Source organism: Macrosteles quadrilineatus, unplaced genomic scaffold (assembly GCF_028750875.1).
Source record: "Macrosteles quadrilineatus isolate MER2022 unplaced genomic scaffold, UCM_ALF_1.0 Scaffold_2__2_contigs__length_208266976, whole genome shotgun sequence".
Taxonomy (NCBI): domain Eukaryota; kingdom Metazoa; phylum Arthropoda; class Insecta; order Hemiptera; family Cicadellidae; genus Macrosteles; species Macrosteles quadrilineatus.
The window spans coordinates 11,565,008-11,588,055 of NW_026542595.1; the positions used below are offsets into that span (position 1 = coordinate 11,565,008).

General features: G+C 33.2%; 1 protein-coding gene across 2 annotated transcripts in view; it reads left to right on the forward strand.

The window, feature by feature from the left end:
* LOC128986165 (uncharacterized) overlaps positions 1 to 21,599 on the forward strand; it is a 60,701-nt gene extending 39,102 nt beyond the window's left edge. For both annotated transcript variants that reach the window (XM_054406348.1, XM_054406347.1), the window contains exons 4-6: positions 1,793 to 1,908; positions 3,583 to 3,798; positions 21,258 to 21,599. In XM_054406348.1, the coding sequence (XP_054262323.1) occupies positions 1,793 to 1,908; positions 3,583 to 3,798; positions 21,258 to 21,314 (389 nt within the window). In that variant the 3' untranslated portion in view covers positions 21,315 to 21,599. The remainder of the gene's footprint in view (positions 1 to 1,792; positions 1,909 to 3,582; positions 3,799 to 21,257) is intronic.
* The last annotated feature ends 1,449 nt before the right edge of the window (positions 21,600 to 23,048 follow it).

Sequence of the window (23,048 nt, forward strand, 5' to 3'; positions counted from 1 at the left end):
AACAACTTTTAACAAGTACTTGTTAAACTAATTCTATTTAAATAGGGAATAAATGTTATATTTTTAAGTAGACATTTCAGTGTAAATCCAATCAGTCAAATGGAAATTCGCTTAGTCTGCAGGTTTGCTGCGGCGGGGGTATTTATAATTTGATGTGTTCTGATTAAATTCACAACCGTGAAAATATAAGTTTAATTCCGCGTTTAATCCATCGAGCTGATGTCGCGAAACTCAAAAGTTCGCTGCCGGAATTTTACCCCCTGGTTTGTGACGTCACGTTTGCCCAGGGGGATAAAAATCCGCTACCCCGACTGTTGTAGTTTGCTTGTTTATGAACATATTTTGATCAAATTTGGTAAATGTTTTTATTTCTTACTAACTATTAACATTTTACAAAAAAAAAAAAAAAACAGTTTTACTTTCCCTGATGCAGCAAACCTAAGTACTTGTTAAACTAATTCTATTTAAATAGGGAATAAATGTTATATTTTTAAGTAGACGTTTCAGTGTAAATCCAATCAGTCAAATGGAAATTCGCTTAGTCTGCAGGTTTGCTGTGGCGGGGGTATTTTATTGCTTTTGACAATTTTTTATTCCTGTAGACTTGATTGTTGTTATTTTATACTCTTCAACTAACAATACTTCTATTTTTATTTAGGCCTATTTATTTTTTGAGACAAAAAATAGAATGGCTAAATAGTCATTCTCCAGATTTCTTTAAGAAACATAGCTCAAGAAGATAAATATTGTGAAGGAAGATTATTTGAAGAATTTGTGTTAAATAGTAGGCTAACATTGAAAAAGAACTAAATATACTAAAACTATTTAAGTTTATTTTAACAGCTTCAGTACTAAAGGGCTGAGGTCTCTGAAGAGTGTTCTATACATCCACTGTGTTGTGAAATGTGTCCACTGATCTATGGTTAGTCATACATTTTAATTACAGTGTTGGAACACCTAACCATGGATAAAACATAGTCCCTTAGTAGATTTCCCATCCTTATGGAACAGCTGAGGCCAATTTTATTGTTAGTTCTGTCCGGTTTTCTGTAGATGTCGTGTTTTGTTTACAATTTGTTGCTTGTTATTTCAGTAATTTAAAACCTCGTTTAACCAAATAAAACTATCTAATCATAAACAATAATAACTCGTCTACTAGCTAGCTATATAACCAAATAGTGAGACACAAATAATGAGAAACTAACCCTAAAATAATATAAACAAATTGTAAACAAAACACGACAACTGCAGAAAACCAGACAGAACTAACAATAAAATTGGCTTCAGCTGTTCCATGATGGGAAATCTACTAAGGGACTATGTTTTATCTATGACCTAACATTGTCTGAGAACTAACATATAGAATTAATAGAAAAATAGAGTGGGAATGTTGTTCCTGCCCCATTAAACCACTGAATATAATTTTATTACCAATATTCTTTCAAAAGTTATCCAATTAACCTACAATATCAACATCACTGATAGGTTTATTTTTTCCATAATAATAAGATGGAATTTTAAATATACTATTTTTTTATAAATTCGTAACCTTTATTTTGACAACGCTTCTATATAAGTGTAAATATATAAGTGTTATTGTGCATATTTACTAACAAGTAAATTTAATAACATGTACTGGTACTATGCTGGAATAATTTGGTTAGCAAAATTGTCCAAAATTACATCATGTTGTAGGAGATAGTAATTAATTTCCTTTTTTCCTATACTTCCTAGAAAATATATTAATTTGACATAAATTGTATTTTTAATTAGGCCTATTTGTATTTCCTAGGTATATGTGATGATGATCTGTGGAAAACATTTGAAAAATGTGGGGAAATCGATAGTGTACGGGTTATTAGAGATAAATTGAATAAGAAAGGAACCTTTGGATTTGTCAACTTTAAGGTATTGTATTTGTACTCATAAAAAGTTTTTTTTTTAGAATTAACGTTGTCATATGTCATCATTAACCCTAGGACTGGCAATACGACGATTTTCGTCTGTGCTTCGAAAATGCCCTTATGACGAAAATTGTCATATAGTGTCACTTTCTTTTAAACAGCTTAGGCCTATAACTGTTTGGGTACTTTCCTGTTAAAGGGAACATTCATTATTATCGATGATTTTTTTTCGATATATCAATATTTTTGTTTCACCTCACGATATATTGATAGTAACAAATTGAAACATATCAGCTGACAAGTACGATATAGGATAGAGTTAATAAATATTGTTCAGTATCAACAAACAATTTAAAAAATATTATATTGAACAAATTAAACTGTTCTAAACTAACCTAACCAACCAAACTTGCTGTAACATTTCAAAATTCCGTTTGATAGCCTATTCCCCATATGCCTTTTCTGTTATCAAATGGAATATTGAAACGGTAACTTAGCCTATACAGCATGTTTGGTTAGTTATTTTAGGTTAGTTTAGAATAGTTTCATGCCCTAATCCAATTTAATAGGCTATTATTTTTGCCTAAACAAGGTTAGTTCTTAATTTGTAATTTAAATGCGTTGGAAGATATTAAAACAGAAGGAATACCAATCGTGAAGTGAAACAAAAATATCGATATATCGAAAATAAATCATCGATAATAATAAATGTTCCCTTTAACAGGAAAGTACCACTGTTTGGTTAAAAGTATTCCTTGATCTGTTTATAATCATATGTCATTATTATGTGAATATTGTTATTGTTTACATTTGAATCATTTTACAGTTGTACACAGATTTAGTTCAGTTAATAAAGATACTTCTGTTAAATATGAAAATTAGTAAATTATACATGGCACAGTCAAAGAAGATCAAAGAAAGATATGAATATGGATTTTAATAAGCCTGACAAATTGAATGTTATTAACCCTAGCAGTGGCCAATGTTAGAAGTGGGAAATGGCCAAACCCATTTTGGCGATTTTGCAGACCTTTTTTTGAAAATTTGTAAAAATTCAACTGTACAAGTAAACCTAGCCAACCTTATATTCATTTTGTTCGGATAGAACAGGAGAGTCTAGAAATAGTTATACAATAATGATTTAGACAGTGTATTTTTACGGTTTAGAGAAAAAATAAAAAAATAAATTTTTTTTTGAAATTTCAAAAGCAGCCTTGGTAAAATTTTTTCTACAGATTGTTTATGAGAAATTCATATATACATTTTGTAGACAATCTAATTCCCTACATAGAAATGTATAACATGTTAGGAAAATATTTTTTTTATTGGTAAGTTTTTGGGGTGAAATATAATAACAAACGGAGAACCGAAAAAATTGAAAACCTTACAGTGTTAGTTTGTATTGTAAAAAGTTGTATAATATATGTGTATACTAATAATGATATATACACGTTTGTAAAGCTAATGAAGTAAGGAATCCAAAAAAGTCATAAAGTTTATGGTAAAAATAATTTTTTACTTATAAACGTATGTATATAAAAAAATGTTTTTATATTTTAGCGATTTTGTAAAAAAAAATCACAGTATTTAGTATAAAAGGGTGTTGCATTATTTGTCATGTCTCGAAGACAAACACCTCCTCGTACAACTTATTAGTAGTTTGCATTTTTTTTTTTAGTCTGCTGATTCAGTTGCTGAAGCACTGAAACTTGATGGAACACTTGTATTAGAACGAGAGATTAGAGTTAACCAAATCAATAAAAATGCAGATAGCTTATCCAGCTTGATTAATGTTAAAAGGAGTAAAAAGAAAAGGAGGAAACCTCAGTCAAGTACTGTGGATAATGGATTAGAGCCAAAAAAGGTGCTTGTTGAAACTGGGATAACTGTAAAGGTAAGTTCAACAATAGTAGGTACCAAAATTTGTATTTTGTGTTATCAGTTACAGTAGACTCTTGGGCATCTAGGTTGTTGTGCTTATTTTCAAGATCAGAAGAATACTTTCTTGTTATTAGATCAGATTGTTCTTATAAATATCTTGCTTTTTATTGCTAAGGAAAAAGGTTGCCTCAGTCTTTTAAGTCTATATAACCGGGGTTGAATAAAACACTGAATTGACTAGTCCCCATTTACATACTAAGGGTTGATTAATGTTCAGCATAGGGCTAAAAGAAAACTACTTGATTTAACAAGATATTAACCTAAACAACTTTTTTTCCAAATAAACTGTCAATGTAGCACTGGTATAAAACAAAAAATTTTTTAGAAGTGAGTAGCCCATAGTATCATCACTAGGCGTTTGACATATTGCACATTATTTAATCAAACCAAGTTACAAAAAAAAAAAAAAAATACTTTTCATGTAAAGATAACTTCTCAAAACCACTTCCAACTTGATTTCAATTTTGCTATGCAAACAAGCAGCTGTTTATACTCAATTCCATGTTCATCGTGCAGTATGGAACGCTTGTATGTCATGTATTTTAAATAGGAGTTTCCACGCTACTAGCCGTCCTCAAAACATCCATACCCGTTAACCGCTACTTCATACCACTGCATAAACCCTTTTAATTTCGTTTAGGTTTTTATTTGAGAATTGAGTTATTTATCACTTACCTACCTACTCATTTAACTAAAAATATTAAAAGAATGACATTTAAGAACCATTTTGTTATAACTAAAAAAATTACTATAATAATTTATGCACAAATAAAAAACATCTTTACTGGGGTTGTATAGTTGTATAAGGTGGCAGAATATTTCAATTCTGGCGGGGATCATGTTTAGGGTGGTGATAATATATAAGACCAAGCAGATGTGCCCATCCCCCCCAAACCCAGAGGCGCAATCCCCCCCCACCCCAAGCCAAAGGATTAGTTCCCCCCATTTATTCTGCCGTCTATTTAAACCTACCCTCCCCTCCCCCACCAATTTATCTGACAATATTCCCATTACCTCATAAAACGAGCATTTCAAGTATTTAGTAAACTTGAGGTACAAAAAACAAACTTGCTGATGATCAAAATTAAATGTTTAATAAGAAATGTTATTTAAAAATACATCACTATATCTAACTAATAGACGAATTAGAAGTTTTTCAATTTACAATTCAGAATCTATATTGTCAGCCAACATGTGCTCAGTATTGCAATAGACAACGTCTTCAAAACGTACTACAATATACTCGGTGAATTACTCTACTCCAACACAGTACTGTAACTGTACAATATATTAGGTCTTAAGAATTCAAACAGTTTTAAGTGCATTAGTAATACTTTGGAAAAAAGTATCTTGTTTCAAAATTATAGGCAGAGTCACGAAATAAGACATACTTGTTGCTTGCCACTCCCAGGCTGCCTTCTACAAAAATCGCCAGGCAAAATACCCACAATACCTTAATTGCCACCAGTACAAAAGGCTTTTGTGGCGAAGTAATCTTATAATTCGTTTTGATAGCCCCAGGATTAATTTTTATGACTAATAATGGTAGAAACGCATCTTGTCAGACAATCCGTTTGTACACAAAACGATAACAGAAACAGATAGGCCTATCAGTTAACACATGTATATTGCCGCAGGCAGGACTGGAAGTAAACTGAATCAGGTTATGACGGAAAGACGTAGTCTTTGGATTGTCGTCTGTGTTATCAAAACCAAAAACTGATATTGGACTAATTGTAGTGACGGAGGAGAGTGTTGAAAATATAATGGGATTCTCATAATTGAGTTTTCCATTCAAATTATTGACAATAATAACCAATTTATATGCTGGATATAAATGATGGTCTCGAAATTCTACATTACTGCGCGAAAGGAAATTAAACACTTTGAGGAGTTTGAAATATATAAATGCATAATAGCAAAAATTTTTGAGTGAAAACACTCAAATAACAATGAATCCCATTATATTTTCAACACTGTTCTCAGTCACTACACTAGTCGGGTCGCCGTCTACGTGTCACCCCGACAACCCATCACCTCGGTATTTTGGGCACAGACGACAACGTGTCACCTCGTAAAAATATAACGATGCCGTCTAGGTGTCACCTCGTCTAGTTGTCACCTCTTCTCTAGAGGTGATTGTTTGTCGTGTGTAGAGACGACTGCCTGTCACCTCGCACGCTTGCGTCAATGTGTCACCCCGACTACCCGTCACCTACTCTAGGCCCAGGTGACGATCTGTCGTTGCCGTTTACGACAAACAGTCACCTCGCACGCTCGCGACAAGGTGTCACCCCGACTACCTGCCACCCCGACTACCTGCCACCCCGCTCCATCTGTTTACGTTTTCTTATAACGCATAATAGGATTTGTCCACTTGGTTTATCAGCACTACCATGCTTAAAAACAAATAATTGTATATGTTACAATAAATAATAAACAAATAATAAAATACATTATAAATTATTCATGTTTAATCTTCGCTAACTAGATGATACACATAGGCTCCAGCCGGGTAATAAAACTAAAAAATCTAACAAATAATACTGAAATACAGGTAGTTAGAACCGAATAACATTAGGTTGGTTCTGTATACTGCAACAAGTAGAAAAAAAAACAATTGCAATCTAAATGCAGTTATTGAAATGTTTGGACATTTTCCAATGTAGGAGATTTTATAAAAAGATCAGTGACACTGTTACATAAATTTGAGTTTAATCCAACATTGCATGCTCTCAGCTTAAAAAGAAGTCAGTCATTATGTCTGAGGAAATACAAACAACCTTTTGCGATTAAAATTTTTCATGTTAGTGCAAAATATAAACTTAGTTCCAGATCATAACAGGTGTTACATTTGAGAATAAATTTTTAAGACGCCGTTAGACCTTTGACCAATTAATTGAACATACATTGAAATAGCTCATAGTATATTTGGATGAATTAATAATTATTATACACTAGGCCTTCTATGGCCACGAGAGAAATTTGTTTCTTGCATTCAAACACAAAAATGAACTAATTAAATATAAAAAAACTACGAGATATGTCAGAAAAAAATACGTTTCATGCTAAATTAAAATTAAGTTCCTTTACTTTAGCTTACTGTAATCATTAAATTCAAATATCTATTTAATTTTTATAATCCACGTTATTCAACAGATTAAAACTATTATTCAATTAAAAATTAAACCTGATATTCCAAAATATAAGCTTTCAAACAGCACTGAAAGAACTTACACTTAAGAACTTACTGAAGGAAACTTATCTTACATATTGAACACATAACACTTGGGAAGTTCAAGAATAGACTTTTAAATTGTAAAGGATGCATTTACCTGACTTAAGTAAAAGGTATTCTTGTTAACACAAATATACAAACTTTGAGTTTTTTTTTACTTATCGAAATCAAAGATTTTGACTGTAGTTACTGCAGTTTTAAATAACGCCTGTACTGTATAACAACGGTACTTGACAATTGCTCGATTTCGAGCAACAGGTATATAGTACTTAATTATTTTATGAATGCTAATATTATAAATTCAATCTTTCTCAAGTAAGCCTATCGCATGAAAAAACACAATACCGACTAAGATACTATTATTAAAAAAGCTGTATATCTTACCATGTAAACACTTCAAATGTGTTCGCATTAAAACACGTGTCGTTCTGTTCTTTCAAACCCCGAATTAACAAACCAATCCATTGCTAATAAAACGGGTTACTTAAAAAATAAAACAAAATATAACTGTTAACTGTTTAACTGTTATTTAACTGTTAATCACTGTTTACTATTAACTGTTATAAGAGTCGACGTATAAGAGCTCCGCTCCGCTAAAAATCTGGGTTTTCTAATTTTTGTCCCTCAAGACACAAAATTTCCCAATTTATCTATAGACCTCTTTAGAGAGCTTAAAAACAAAACAAATCAGTATATCTAAGTATTTTTGTACAATTATTAATTATTGTACGGAGAAAATTTATAAAAATGTGATCTGAAAATCCCTATGTTATTCTTATGAAGAATATTGTAAAATGTTGTAGTTGCTTGTTTATGGAAATATTTTGATCAAACTTGGCAAATTTATTTATTATATACTGAGCTATTATTCTTTTACTAAAAATACACACTTTATTAGTTTCCCTGTAGCAGCAAACTTAGTTACTCACTAAACTGAATGCTGAAAATACAATTAATTTAAAATCAGTCCAAGTAAATGGGAATTCGCTTAGACTGCAGGCTTGCTGCAGCGTAGGTATTATTTTTTTTACTGATTCTTTGTACTTATTTTTGAGCCTATTTTATTTATATAGGGTTTCCGCACATATACAGGACAATATCTTTCTAAAAGGTTTGTGTAGATTTTCTCTGCGATGGACGGGAAATAAAATATGAATTTACAAAAGACCCATTCTGCTCGGCAGTGTCGAAATAATTATAATATCCTAGAAATAATCAAATTTATTATTTTTGATTTATTAATATTGTTTCTTGATATAGTAGAGTTTTGAACTTAGCTGATTCTAACAATCAATAGTTTAAATTAAAAACTGTAATTCAATGGTTATTTTGAGTCAAAAACATAAACAATACTGGAGCTATTGATTTCAAATCATAGACAAACTTTATAGAAAATATTTTTATGTAGGTTGTTCACCTTGCCTTTGCTTGAAACTCGTCCGATTGGAATGACTAATAGCTTAAATGAAAACCGATATTGCACTGAAGGTTCTTAGACCAAAATATATCTATAGGATTATATAATTATTGAAGCTTGGAGAAAAGATAAGTAAGTACATATAATATATTTGGAATATGGTTTAAATTCACATTAAACTATTAACAAAAAATAAAAAAAACTAAGGAATAAATGTGCGGAGGGGGTATTTTAATCAGCCACAAAGTATATACCATGTAAGGACCGAAAGTTACTTTTAAAACTGTTTGTTATAGAATAGGAAGACCGGAAGCCTGATATGATTTTTTTATATCATACGCACGGTTATTCACTGGCGCACCCACCCACACGTACTGCCAATTAATTGTGTAAATCATCTGTGTTAAATGGATGCTTTTAAGTCCTGAACGATGAATTGAACTTTTATTTCGTAAAAAAAAAATATAAATTTCATAAAAGTATATAAGTTCTCACATCATATCACAATATCTTCAGAGATCGAAAAATGGCAAAATAGAGTGCCAAATTATAATCTGAACTGATTTTACTGGTATGTCATTTCAGTTATTGTGAATTGAAAACAATTTTGAGAAGTTTTTCTAGTGCTTGTTAACAAAACATCTTTAAAAAGTGTGTATCATGTTTTATTTTTGCTCCAGGGTGTTCCAAATCTAGCTACGTCACACAATGTTTGCGTCCATCATCGCGCAGATACCGGGCAGGCCTAATCCGCTGTTGTCAAAACATACAGTAGCTCTTGTTCTTCTCTGGTAATTCCTATCTCTGGGAAGCCGAGGGGGTGCGTCTCAGTGGTCATTGCCACTGCCTCCCTTTTAATTCTTAGAAACAGTGGCAATGACCGTCGGGACAGGGTAGCGCACCCCCTCGTCTTACAACAATGCCTATGTTAACAGCGGGCTAAGTCTGACCAAGTCTACCTGAATATTTCTTAGATTACAACACCGTTTTTAATCCCACTTATTGCATACAACTGCCTCTACATATTTATCTCTACGAAAATTAAGTCATTACTTAAAATGGTAGGTTAAATAATTATGAAGCTCGATGGACCAGGTCAACAACAATATAAAACAAACCCTGATGACTCCGCTCAATTTTGTGGATGCCTCTGCGAATGCTACCTAGTTTATTTTTAATACTAGAGAACCCGCGCGGCTCAATGAGCCTCAAAGTATGAAACATAGCGCCGAAGAAAGCGTAATGCTTATATTCGAGTAATTCTAGTTACATCTTAGAGTTGTTTAAACACTTGTTAGAAACGAATTATAAATATCTGTATTTGCGTCGTAAAGGTTCGCCTACATTATTTCTGCTCTCAGTTTTAACTGATAACTTCTAATAAATGCTAAACGATCTGCAATTCAACTGTTGCCTCACTGATAACCTGTGTTAAGTTATTTAAGTTGGGCCATTTTATTTCTTTGAATTGAGGCATCCCCCTGATCAAACGAATTTTCTCCGTAGAGAATCCTGAAAAGTGGGGTGATGGTGATCTTTGTATATAATATTTATCGGTTGTGACAAAAATAATAGTTTGCTTGTATTCACAAAGGAAAAAAACTATAAAGTAAGATAGGATAGTCAAACATTCTTTTGGAGACGCATATACTAAATAAATACCAATACGGTAAATATTATTCACACATAATAAATGTTTTAAGCAGCCTATATTAAGAAAATTGAAATAGGTTAAATTAAAACCACTAATAGAACAATTCACCACAAAAATCATCATCAGTTTTGTTGTACCGTACCAAGTATAAAGTCAAAGAAGCTGTCTCTATTGCAGTGTTAAACGAATTGATTATCATACTTACTAATATTATAAATGTGAAAGTTTATGTATTTGTTTGTTTGAAGTTCAATCACGCATTAACTACTAGTCGGATCAGGCTGAAATTTGGCAGGATGGTAGCTCACATTCCCAATTAACATATAGACATATTCTTATCTCAAAAAATCTTTCGGCTCCGCCCCAGTGGCTCTGGAGTTTACTATGTTAACCTTATGAGTATTCCTACTTTGTATGGTCATCATTTACATTAATAAGAAAGTATTAAAGTACTAGCTGAGTGTGTCCTTCGTACGGGGTTGGTATACAATGCTTATTGTAGTTAAATACTCGTGCTTTGCATTTGCAATGAGAGAGGAAAAATTTTGTGAAAATTTGGTTTACTATAATCTACGGTATACTATTGTATATAGAACATCTACCATAGCCATAATGTTGTACCACTTCACCTAAACAATAGAAAGCAGTAAAGTTCTGACACTCAGGTTTGTGTTGCTGCTTGGTTCAAATTAGCTGTTGTCATAAATGTATAAAGAACTAATGGTGCTGCACCCTATTGGTAAACCGTATAACCTTTTAATGCTATTGAATATCATAGAAACAAATTGTGTAGTTGAAACAGCTGGCAAAATTATTTAATTCCTTTTAAATGAATACTCATAAGGTTAACAACTTCAAACGAACAAACAAACACACAAACTTTCACATTTATAATATTAGTATGAGCATATGTAATCTTTGGTATGACTAAAGAAAAGAATAGTATTCATATTTAAAAGGAATTAAAGAATTTAGTCAGCTGTTTCAACTAAACTGGTTGGTTCTGATATTCAATACCATTAAAAATTAAAAGATTTACCAACAGAGTGCAGCACTATTATTATTTATTTTTTATATTTTATGACAACAGCTAATTTGAACTAAGCAGCAACAAAAAGCTGTGATACACAATGAAAATTGCAAAGTAGTATTGTTTACATTTACGTATGTATTTTTCTTTTAATTAATAATTTGCGGTATTGTGCGAATGTTTGATAATTTACTTTCTTCTATTATTTAGGTACAGTGGTAGAACATTATGGCTATGTTAGATGTGTTATACTAAACGCAAAGCATGAGTATAACTGCAATAAGCATTTTATACGTATACGCCAACCCCGTACGAAGGACGGGTACTCTGCTAGTTTGTTCATATATTGAATTTTAGTTCAAAGGGATGATCCTATCGGAGTGGCGGTTTGCAGTGGTGTCAAGTTGTCGGTTGCATCGTCGTTAAACCGCCACCTCTCACGCTCGCGTCTAGGTGTCACCTCGACAAGGTGTCACCTCCTCTCTTTGGAGGTGACTAATAGACGCCTTCGTACACGACAACCGGTCACCTCGCACGCTCGCGTCTAGGTGTCACTCCGACTACCTGTCACCTCATTCAAACGGTGACGGGTAGTCGGGAACGATGCGCGACAACGTGTCACCTCAAAACCTGTTTTAAAAGGTGACGGTTGGTCGGGGTGACTGGTTGTCGAGGTGACACGTAGTCGCTGTCCCCACTAGTCCAATATCAGATGTTGAAAGCGCAGACGACAATCCAGAGACCACATCGGTCCATCATAACCTGAACCTGATTCAGTTTACTTCCAGTCCTGCCGACGGCAATGTACACGCGTGAATTGATAGGCCTGTATGTAATCGTTTCGTGTTAAATGTTTGTAACGTATTCTGAATTGGTTATCTATATCTTATATATATATATAATACGTGAAGCCATTTTTTGTTAATGCAACTCCTCCCTTATTTGTGGACCAATTTCAGCGTTTAAGGATTCTACAGATTCGTCTCAACATGAAGTTTTGCAATAAGGTTTTAGAGTTTTAAAATTCCTACTCTTAAGGGTTTGAGATAAGAAATACATAGAACAAATTTTGAAACAAAAAACAGCTGTTTATAAAATAAAAAGAAGCTCATTAGCTTTTTGGGAGTAAATGTTAATGTTTGTAATATTCAGTAGGTTAAGACAAAGTTAAACAGTTAATCAGTTTTGTTGGAAGAACAGAAAATGCCTCAAGTTCCAAGAAGAAATATTGAAAACTGCAGGAGGAGACATTGAATAATAAGATATCTTATGGGCCATTCTTCAGAAAAGGACAGATTTCAATTTTATATTTTTATTTTTATTAAAATTTTTTTTTTTAGATATTTTAATGTATGACCCTTTTTAATATTTTTTACCCATTGCAATGGTCACACTAAATAAAAATCACTTTCATTTTTAGTATTTAAAAACTAGCATGTCCACGGAAGTGACAATAAGTCCACAGAAGTGATTATCGCAACTGCAAATTTTACAAATAAAGTTAAAAAACAAACATAGAATCTAGCAAATAGGTTAGGAAGAATGTTTGCTCTTATTTTTGTAGAGAAACACATAAACTACTGTAAATTAGTATTAGGTTTAATTGCCATTTAAAATAATAGTTGTTAAGTGCAGCAATGCGCGCCGGGCAACTGCTAGGTGTACACAGAAGTGATGTCGACAGAAGTGATGATTTAGCATTTTATGCCTAAAGAGTCTAGCAAATAGGTTAGGAACAATGTTTGCTCTAGAGAATCACATAAACTAATGTAAATTAGTGTATTAGGTTTAATTGTCATTTAAAATAATAGTTGTTAAGCGCAGCAACGCGCGCCGGGTAACTGCTAGTGTCCACAGAAGTGATGATTTAGCATTTTATGCCTAACATAGAGTCAAGCAAATAGGTTAGGAACAATGTTTGCTCTTATTTTTGTAGAGAAACACATAAACTACTGTAAATTAGTGTATTAGGTTTAATTGACATGCATAATTGCTTTTAAAATGTGGTAACAGAAGTGACTATGTTAGCTCGACGATAAATTAAAATTCTAGTTTCACTTGATATAAACAACTAATAACTGAACCGAACACAACCAAACTGATTCTATGTTCAAGATGGTTACTTCTTCTCTGTAAAATAAATAGTGAAAGTTGGCCAGTGCTGCCTGGTGGATTTTTCTGGAACTACATATGCCTGTCCACAGGAGTGATGCAGGCTTTGGTGACCGATCTTCTTTGTTTTTTTTTTTACCTTTAATAGAATGGAAAAAGTAAAATAACAAACAAATATTAATATTCAATGTCTAGATAGCCAACAGCAATTGGATTTAATAATTTTTATTTCAAATTTGTTAGTAAAATCAGCTAATCTTAAGCTAAACCTAGAGGGGGTAACTGTCCACAGAAGTGATATGTCACCTTCTGTGGACGTGAAATGTTAATTAAATTTCATTTAGATTTTTTTCTTTTTACATAAAAAAAAAAAAACGTTGACCTACATATTTAACAACAAGTTATGTATTTATTATCTTAATTTTTATTTATTATTCCTTGGTGACCGTAATCTGTCCTTTTCTGAAGAATGGCCCTTGTGTATGAGGAGAGTAGAAAAAGAGAGGTCTGGTCTAACAGATACCCATTCACTTGGTGAGATGAATAATATTTGCCAGTTCTGCTATGCAACTTGCTTTGGAAGTGATAAAATATACGAAGCACATAGTGTTATCACGGTGGTAAAGTAAAATAAGTGAAGGAATTAGTGTTTATGTATTCAACGATCGAGTAGTTACAGTGAAGTTTATTTTTATGATTCAGGAGAGGCAAATAATATATTATGATGATCAAAAAGATAAAATGAAAATTGCTATCCAAATCTTATAGCTACAATAGTTATCCAACCCATTTCGACAAATGAATCCATACTTTCAAAACTTTGGGACATGTATTAAGAGAAACTCTACTGAACAACATGAGAACGTTCTGATGCCGGGAATATACTTTGACTGACAGACAACACGTTAAAATATGTTAACCAGCTTTCAATAGTGTTGCTGCTTTAGCCTATTCAAAGCAGATTATGGCTGTCCAGTAGGTAACCCAGACTTTGTCAGTAAAAAATGGAGCACATGAAATGGTTGATATCATCATACTTTTCAGGATTCTCTACGGAGAAAATTTGTTTGATTGGGGAGATGTCTAAATTCAAAGAAATAAAATGACCCAACTTAAATTACTTAACACTGGTTAATGGTTATCTGTAAGGCAGCAGTTTTCTTGAATTCTTAATGCTGGAAAAACTTTGTGTTAACATGTTAACTAGAATTGATACAGATCGTTTAGCATTCATTAGAAGTTATCAGTTAAAACTGAGAGCAGAAATTATGTGGGTGAACCTGGACGACGCAAATAGATATATTTAAAATTAGTTTCTAAATAACTTCTTGATCAGCATTGTACGTGTTATTAAATTTACGGAAAGTAAATAAGAGAAACGTCTTATAACACTTAAAAGATATATTTACGCCTATACTGTTACTCACAAGACGGTAAATATACAAAAAAGATGGTAAGTGGTGATTGATTTCGAATATAGGGATACAAGAATCAAGATTTCCATGAAGATTGCAGATATTTACTTCAACAAAGAATGTATCAAGAAGAAAATTACACCACAAAACGCAAAAATCAAGATCAACTGTAACTCCACTGCCGCCAAAAGAACCAAGGAACAAGGAGAGGTATTATTCATCCAAAATATGATCAAACGACTTTACTGTGAAAAAGAAGAACTGAACCTGATTGCCTACGACATCCACCTACAATTTTTGAGATTATACGGACTAATTGCATGGAATCTACTACATGAAGTCGTCAGTGAAGAGGTTGAAGACGCCATGGACCGGAAATATTTACGGATAAACAACAAATTAGACAAGCTCATAGAGAAAAATACACCTAATGAAGACTTGGATAGGACCAGTACAGAACACAAATTCCAGAAGAGAGTCATCAACCTTACAGATATTCTATTCAGTGAAGAAGAAACGAAAATACTGAACTACGGAATGAAGTACAATTTCCCAATGAAGAAGATGGACGAAAACGAACTACTAGCTACTGAAGTTGAAGCAAATGTAAAATCACTCAGAGACGTAGACCATTATGCCGTTCGGAAGGAAGTGACAACAAACGCTTTCACCAGCCAAGGACCCATAGATCCCAGCAGAAAGGAAGAACTGAAGACCTGCAACGAAATAAAGAAGAAGCTGGAAGAGAATAATTCAATCGTCGTGAAAGCGGACAAAAGCAACGCCATCGTAGTGCTTGAAAAGGAAGAATATATAAAGAAGACTGAAGATTTCATCAAAGAAAATAACTTCAAAGAGCTGAAAAAGGATCCAACGCAGAAGTACCAAAAAGAGCTGTCTGACGTTGTGAAGAGATGCACCAGAGTGATTACTGAAGAATGTCGACAGAAGATGAACATCCTAAATTCAAAAGCACCCGTGATGAAAGGGATCCCAAAAATACACAAGAAGAATGTACCCATCAGACCCTTAGTTAACTTTAAATGTGCTCCTACCTACAATGTTTCAAAATTGTTAGCAAGTAAGCTCAGCAATGATTTAGAATTAGAATATATATACAATGTAAAGAATAGTTATGAGTTTGTTGAACATGTAAAGAACATAGATATAGATTCAAATAGTAGGCTAGTCTCATTTGATATCTCAAATCTGTACACCAACATACCTGTAACGACAAATTAAGTAAGTATTAATTATTTATAGATCCAACAGTTTTCAAAACTACAAAGTCTCATTGGTAACTTTTTTTGAGCCATCATAAGGGGTTTTATTATTCAAAAAATCATATAATATGTCTATAATTCTAATAAATTAGATTGTTTTCTCAAAATTCAAAATCAGAGTTTATGCTTATTAACAGAAACTCTAATGCATCAGTAACACTGTTATTTGACACTAGTTATTTTCAAGGCTTACGCTAATTCATCTAACTGCAATAAATTGAGTGAAATTATAAATATTTTGACCATTCAGCATTGTTTAAAGATTAATAAGTGTAAAAACAATAATGATATTAATTGCGTTAGTTACCAAATATGGTTGATCATTCAATGAATAAAATATTTCCCATGTACGTCATTGGAGTTGTAGTATGCTATCTGGTATCTCTTCCTTTGGAAGAAAATTTAAATAGTATTAAAATCCTATTGGTGGATATTTGTACTTAAACACTTCCGTGATTTCATCAGTGTAATGCAGATTAATCTATGATTTTATTTGAAAAAGAAATCTGTTTGTTGGGAAGACACGTTCTAACTTCAAAGAGAGGTATATCGGTTACAGTGTAAGTTTGATTTTTCCTTCGTCACGTCGCGTCAGTTCGTATCGTACTTCTAAGCCAATGAATAACCCTCTAGCACAGTTTTGAGAAATTGGTTGTGGGGTTACTGTTAAAGTTGGAATTCCTTGACATGGGGGATGTCAGTTAGATGTCTCAGCCTTATCAGTTACATAAAGTTGTCAATATAATCTCTCTACGGAATGTTAGGTGTAGTGGAATATACTTGAAGTGAAGTTGGGTTTTATTCTTGAACTGTTAAGGGCCTCCTCATTTATATGGTTGTGCAGCTTCATTGGCAAAAAATAATACGAATGGTAACATAGTAATGTGGCATTTCCAAAAAGCAAAAAATAATGTAAATTTGTTGTTACCTGTAATCGAAGTAACCTCTCTGAAAAGTCTTCAGTATATTGCAGCTTTCCAGCTTAATGACTTTATAAATCATGCACATATTTCTACATAAATATTGTAAAATGTTTTATCCAGTCCCTGTAAACCACTATTAATTTTTTTTAAATATGGACACGGCTCAAATTGGCCCCGTGCCCTTCTGCACTTGTATTACTTTGTATTGTATTACGCAATCGAAGATTTTTCCAATGATTGAAAGCATGTACAGTATGAGAATAATCTCATGAACCTATGATGATCCGTCTAGAAAATATGATAAAATAAAGGGAAAAGGTGTGAAAAAGGCAGACATCAACCCGTAAAATAGATATAAGATAGTTCAATAAGAAATAATTTTAAGATTTATTTTGATAAAAGGATTTTCCACCGATTCCGTAATGGAACTTTATATTGGAACACATGACATGATACAGAAGAAAATCAATTTTAAAATCAGAAAATAACATTGCAAATACTTCTTTTGGGCTATTCTGTAACTCCCAATAAATGTGTGTTGTTTAAAATACAATTTTAAAATTAACAGCTGTTTTATTAAAAAGTATTATCCACATGACCAAAATGTAAACAAATCTGTTGACGGATCTTTAGAGGCTTCTGGGGCAGAGCCCTAAGCGAATTTACGTAGTTTTTCTTTTGATAACTCATCTAGAGACAAAGACCTTTCTTTGGACACCTCCACCAAGTTTCTACGCCCAGCCGTTCTCTCAAATTAGTGGAGACAAAGTTTCCAAATAAATATTTAGATTCCCCCATGTTAATCTTATGGGAGAAAATCCAACTTTGATGGGAGATCCTGCCCAAACTAATAAATATATCAAAAAACTAACAACACTTTGCAAAACTACAGATCAGGGCAATTTTTTTGACACTTTAATCATCAAAATCGGTCCAAAAATGAGGGAGGAGTTCTGTTCACAAAAATCGGCTTAGCGTATTATATATATAGATTCTGTATTCTGCCTGATAATTTTTTCCTCATCGTCCATCCCTTCCCAAAGAAACTTTCTTTTTAAGCCCTCCTTTTCTCCGTAGTCAGTTTGACTATTTCTTACTTTTAAGACATCCAAATTCATCTTCTGAGTACAATCACAAACAAAACCTATGGTGTCAAGTAGCTTGATAGAGTCAAGCAAACTACCTCTCATAATATTAGGGTCCAGCATCAATGCTGCGAGATAGATCGGTCCAATGGCAAATTTATTTCTCTCGATCCAGTGATGCAGTTTTCAGGGGTTGATAACAGGGTGTCCACCGACCGGGAATACCTGGAATTATGCGTGATTTTTTGGTACTTTCCTGTTAAAGGGAACATTCATTATTATCGATTGATTTTTTTCGATACATCGATATTTTATTTTTTGCGAGACATCAGCTGACAACTACGATAAGTAAATATTGTTCTGTATCAACAAACAGTTTAAAAACATTGTATTGAAATGAAACTGTTCTAAACTAACCTTACCTAACCAACCAAACTTGGTGTAACATTTCCAAATCCCGTTTTATATTACTCACATGCATTTTCTGTTATCAAACGAAATTTTGAAATGGTACAGCACATTTGGTTAGTTATGTTAGGTTAGCTTAGAACAGTTGTATTTATGGATCCACATAATTTATTATTTTTGCCTAAACAAGATCAGTTGTCAATTTGTAATTTGTTTGAAAATATTGAAACAGAAGGCCGGAATGGATCGTAAAGGAAAGAAATCAGATCGATAATAATGAATGTTCCCTTTAACAGGAAAGTACCGATTTTTTTAAACCGGGAAAAAACCGGGAATTATGCGTGATTTTTTGTATTTTACCGGGAATTTTCAATTGGCGCGATCGCGCATGAAGATGACGTTTCCATGACCGCGCTCCCGCGTCATAAAATAAAATAAAGTTTCCGTGACCGTAGGAGACGACGACATTTCCGTGACCGCGTGAGACGATGATGATGTCCAAACGGCCGCGGGATGTGTTAGTGATTTTGCCGCGATGACGTTTCCGTGACCGCGGGAAATGATGATAATGTCCAAAAAATATTGCTTCCAGGAAATTATTTTAATTAAGCTACGATCGAGGCAGATGATGATAACTTTACTGTGATCGCGGGATATCTCGTGAGTGGTTAAAGAAAAACAACTGATATTTTGTGTACGGATATACTATGGTTTTACCTATCTTTTGGTGCCTTATGCAAATTTTTACCACTTATAGGGAACGTCCTGTGGAGGATGCAGTAAAAGGTTTTAATGGAAGCCTATGGTAAATGATACATCATTTTAAAGGCCATTTTTTTCTGAGTAAGGAGCCACAAGTTTCATCTCAAAAGGACCACCCTAGCGAAAATGGCGACTGTTTGAAATTTAAAAAAACCACTTATAGGGAACGTTATGTGGAGGATGCAGTAAAAAGTTTTAATGGAAGCCTATGGTAAATGATACATCATTTTAAAGGCCATTTTTTTCTGAGTAAGGAGCCACAAGTTTCATCTCAAAAGGACCACCCTAGCGAAAATGGTGACTGTTTGAAATTTAAATATTCCGTTCCCTATAAGGGGTTTTTTAAATTTCAAACAGTCGCCATTTTTGCTTGGGTGGTCCTTTTGAAATGAAACTTGTGGCTCCTTACTCAGAAAAAAATGGCCTTTAAAATGATGTATCATTCACCATAGGCTTCCATTTAAACTTTTTACTGCATCCTCCACAGGACGTTCCCTATAAGTGGTAAAAATTTTCATAAGGCACCAAAAGATAGGTAAAACCATAGTATATCCGTACACAAAATATCAGTTATTTTTCTTTAACCACTCACGAGATATAATGTTGGTTCCAGACATTTTCAACACCCTGTATAAAAATTGATTACTTGTGTCAGGCAATATTACAGCAATCATAAATTTATTTCTTTACCTGAGAATGCTCTTTCCGATAACTAAAATAGCGAGCTGTGTTAGCGCTAAAACAGCATTGCGAGAGTTGGCACAAGACACGTTGGAAATTTTAGTATAAAAAGTACGACCTGAACTACCTGGAATTTTTCTTTTTTTACTCTTGAATTACTCATGATTTTTTTCTGGTTGGCCTGGTGGACACCCTGTTGAAGGGGAGGGAAAAATTCTCTCTTTTGCCTAGTAAGAACTAAATTTCCCCATTTCAGCTCATTCCAATTAAATTACTCTGAAGAAATAAACTGTAGTTATGATCAAATTTATATTTTCATACTTTTCCTTTAATTAAAGCACTCCTAAATTATATTTTAAAACGTTTTTATTAGCTCGCTTTCTTGTCCGGTACAAATTTTGCAATCAATTTTATACTAACTTCCCGATGAGCTAGACACTTGAAACATAGCTCACAAATGGATTGAGTGGTATTTACTATTCCTAGTGTTTTTATATATATTTTTATATATACTATGACAGTACGCCACTGGCATTACAATGTTTTTTTTTACAATAACATGTAAATTACATTATATTTGACTATAAGTAAAGGGTTTTTATACATCATGTAAAGTCTATTTAATAAGAAATTTTTATATAGGCCTACTGTAATATTTAAATACTTTCAGCAGAACTCCTCAACCTAGTAAGAAGTAAAGCGCTGAATGTTATTTAAATTTTTTCTATATTAGGAGTTTAAAATAACGAAGAAATCTAAATAGAATCTTTATCTGAGGTTTTCACATTTCTGAGGAAGATCACATTTACATTAACAATAATTGCATTTTAGACTTAGTAATAAGACTTTTTTATAACACCTACAATAAATAAAAAAATCTTAATTCATTTTTTTATGCTCTTACTGCTGAAGTTGGGGACCTCTAATGATTGACATTCAAGCACCATTACCATGAGAGAGAAGTAAGGTACAGAGAAAATATTTTATAGTATAAGTTTAAGTGGTGTCTAGCACTAGTTGCTGGTGTCTAGGGTAAAGTCCAACACAGCCCCCTTCACTTTCATGTACTGGTACTCTAAAATGCTCATGGTGGAGGATAACACTGTGCCCTAAGCTATACTAATTTTTGCACAGTGCTCGCCACTCAGGTTCTTCCTTGCTCATCACAAGTATATTTCCTGTGCGATATAGTAGAGCTTAAAGTGCACAGTTGCCCCATAAGCAATTTCCTCTGTACCGTACTTCTCTGTGTTACCATGTAGCTTGACACTTAATTTTATTTACCACCTATGGCCAGACACCCTCTATAAACTTCACCCATGAACGATATAACTGTATGAAGATAATGCAAACTAAACTGATTTCAAAGTGGTGTTTATTATTTATAATGTTTTTCTCTTGTAGACGACTAAGAAGAGGACCACAAAATTAAAGACTCATACTCCTGAAGAAGAATTGTGAATATGTTTATAAGGTCTGTAATTGTAAACAAATACAAAATTGTTTTAAAACTTGAGTTTGGATGTTTCCAAATTAACCTCTTTCACCTTGTACTACTAGCAAATTTATTATACAGCACAGTTGAGTTGTTGAAAATTATTTGCTATTCTATGTTCACAAATGTTAGTGCTACTTCCTCATTTTCTGCAATTAGTTCAAAATATTTTAAGTGTTTTGTCACAAAATATACTATTAATGGGGGAGTGTTTGCTTCTGCCTGGTAGCTTAAAACTTTTTTGTAACAGATTGTATAGCTTCTTTAACTACTGCCAATTGGTTGAATATATATTCATGTACAGTAGAACCCCTCATATCTGACGATGGCATAACCTCGATTATTTTCGACAAACATTCAAATCAACTGCGACGAAGAGAATGTGAGGTAAACGATGGTGAGGGAAAAGTAAACAGCTGATCATGATGTTTTCTAAAAAAGATAATATTATTTTTTGTTGTGTGATTTAAATGAGCAAGGAGCCTTTTCAGAAGAGGACTGCCACTATTTAAACTGCGTAAAACTCACAGATCAGGTTAGGTTAGGTTAGTTTATAGCTTTACTCACCCTTTTTCTTATTTACTGGATATAAATTTATCACAAAAACTCAAAAATCACCTAACCTAAACTGTGTTTTCCACAGTTTAAATAGTGACAGCCCTCTTCTGAAAAAGATCCTATAGGTTTTCACCAAAGAAGACAACAATGATGATTTAACGACCACAGGAGATTTTTAGGGGTTTGTCGCAATAGGCTTATGTGGAAGATGAGTTTAAAATAAATCAACTATCTCACTTGTAAAGAGAGTTATTTTTGCTCCTGATATCTGACCTTTTGGTCGTTCCTTCCATGGTCCTGATATAAGGGGATCTACTGTAACTCACTCACAGCTAACTAACTCACTCACAACTGTAACACACTCATTACATTAAATCAACACTAAAAATGACACTATTCCTCAAAAGCAGATGTTTATGTAGCAAGCTAATTGTTAAAGGTAGTTTCATGAATACTGTCAATGTTGCAAAATTAAATCTTGGAACGAGAAAGATTTGTTTAAACAATCTAACCAAAATGTTTTTGAATTTTAGGAATCTTTAAAATAAAATACACCAACCCTGTACCTATATCTCAACAGGTAAACTAAAGAAAAACTAATTTTTCTTACAGTCATCCGACAAAGTGGGCTTCCTTGCACAGATTATAGTACAGAAAGCCTTACTTTGGTTGGAGCACACCAGTATTCCAACCAAACAACACAAAACTGCATGCTTTTATTATGCACATGATACGTGTATGCTTGAAAATAAGTTGGCAACACTTAAAAGATATTACTTCTACTATCAGCTGGTGGTGGTGGGTTTGGGGGAGCGAGCTGGCGTAGTGGCTAGAGCGCGGGACTTCGGTCCGTGAGGTCCCGGGTTCGATCCCCGCCAAGTCACCAATGGATTTTATCTAAGTGATAATGCCGCAACCCCTAGGTCTAGCCTGAAGTAATGTGAAAAACAATCCCAGGCTCGTGCCTAGCGTCCTAGGACAAAAAAAAAAAAAAAAAAAAAAAAAAAAAAAAAAAAAAAAAAAAAAAACTATCAGCTGGTGCGGCGTTTCCCATTTCGTTCAATGTTTGGATTTAACCTAACCTAAAAACGTGTTTTACAGTGTTTGGAAGACTAATAATTTATATGATTTATAGTAACTTT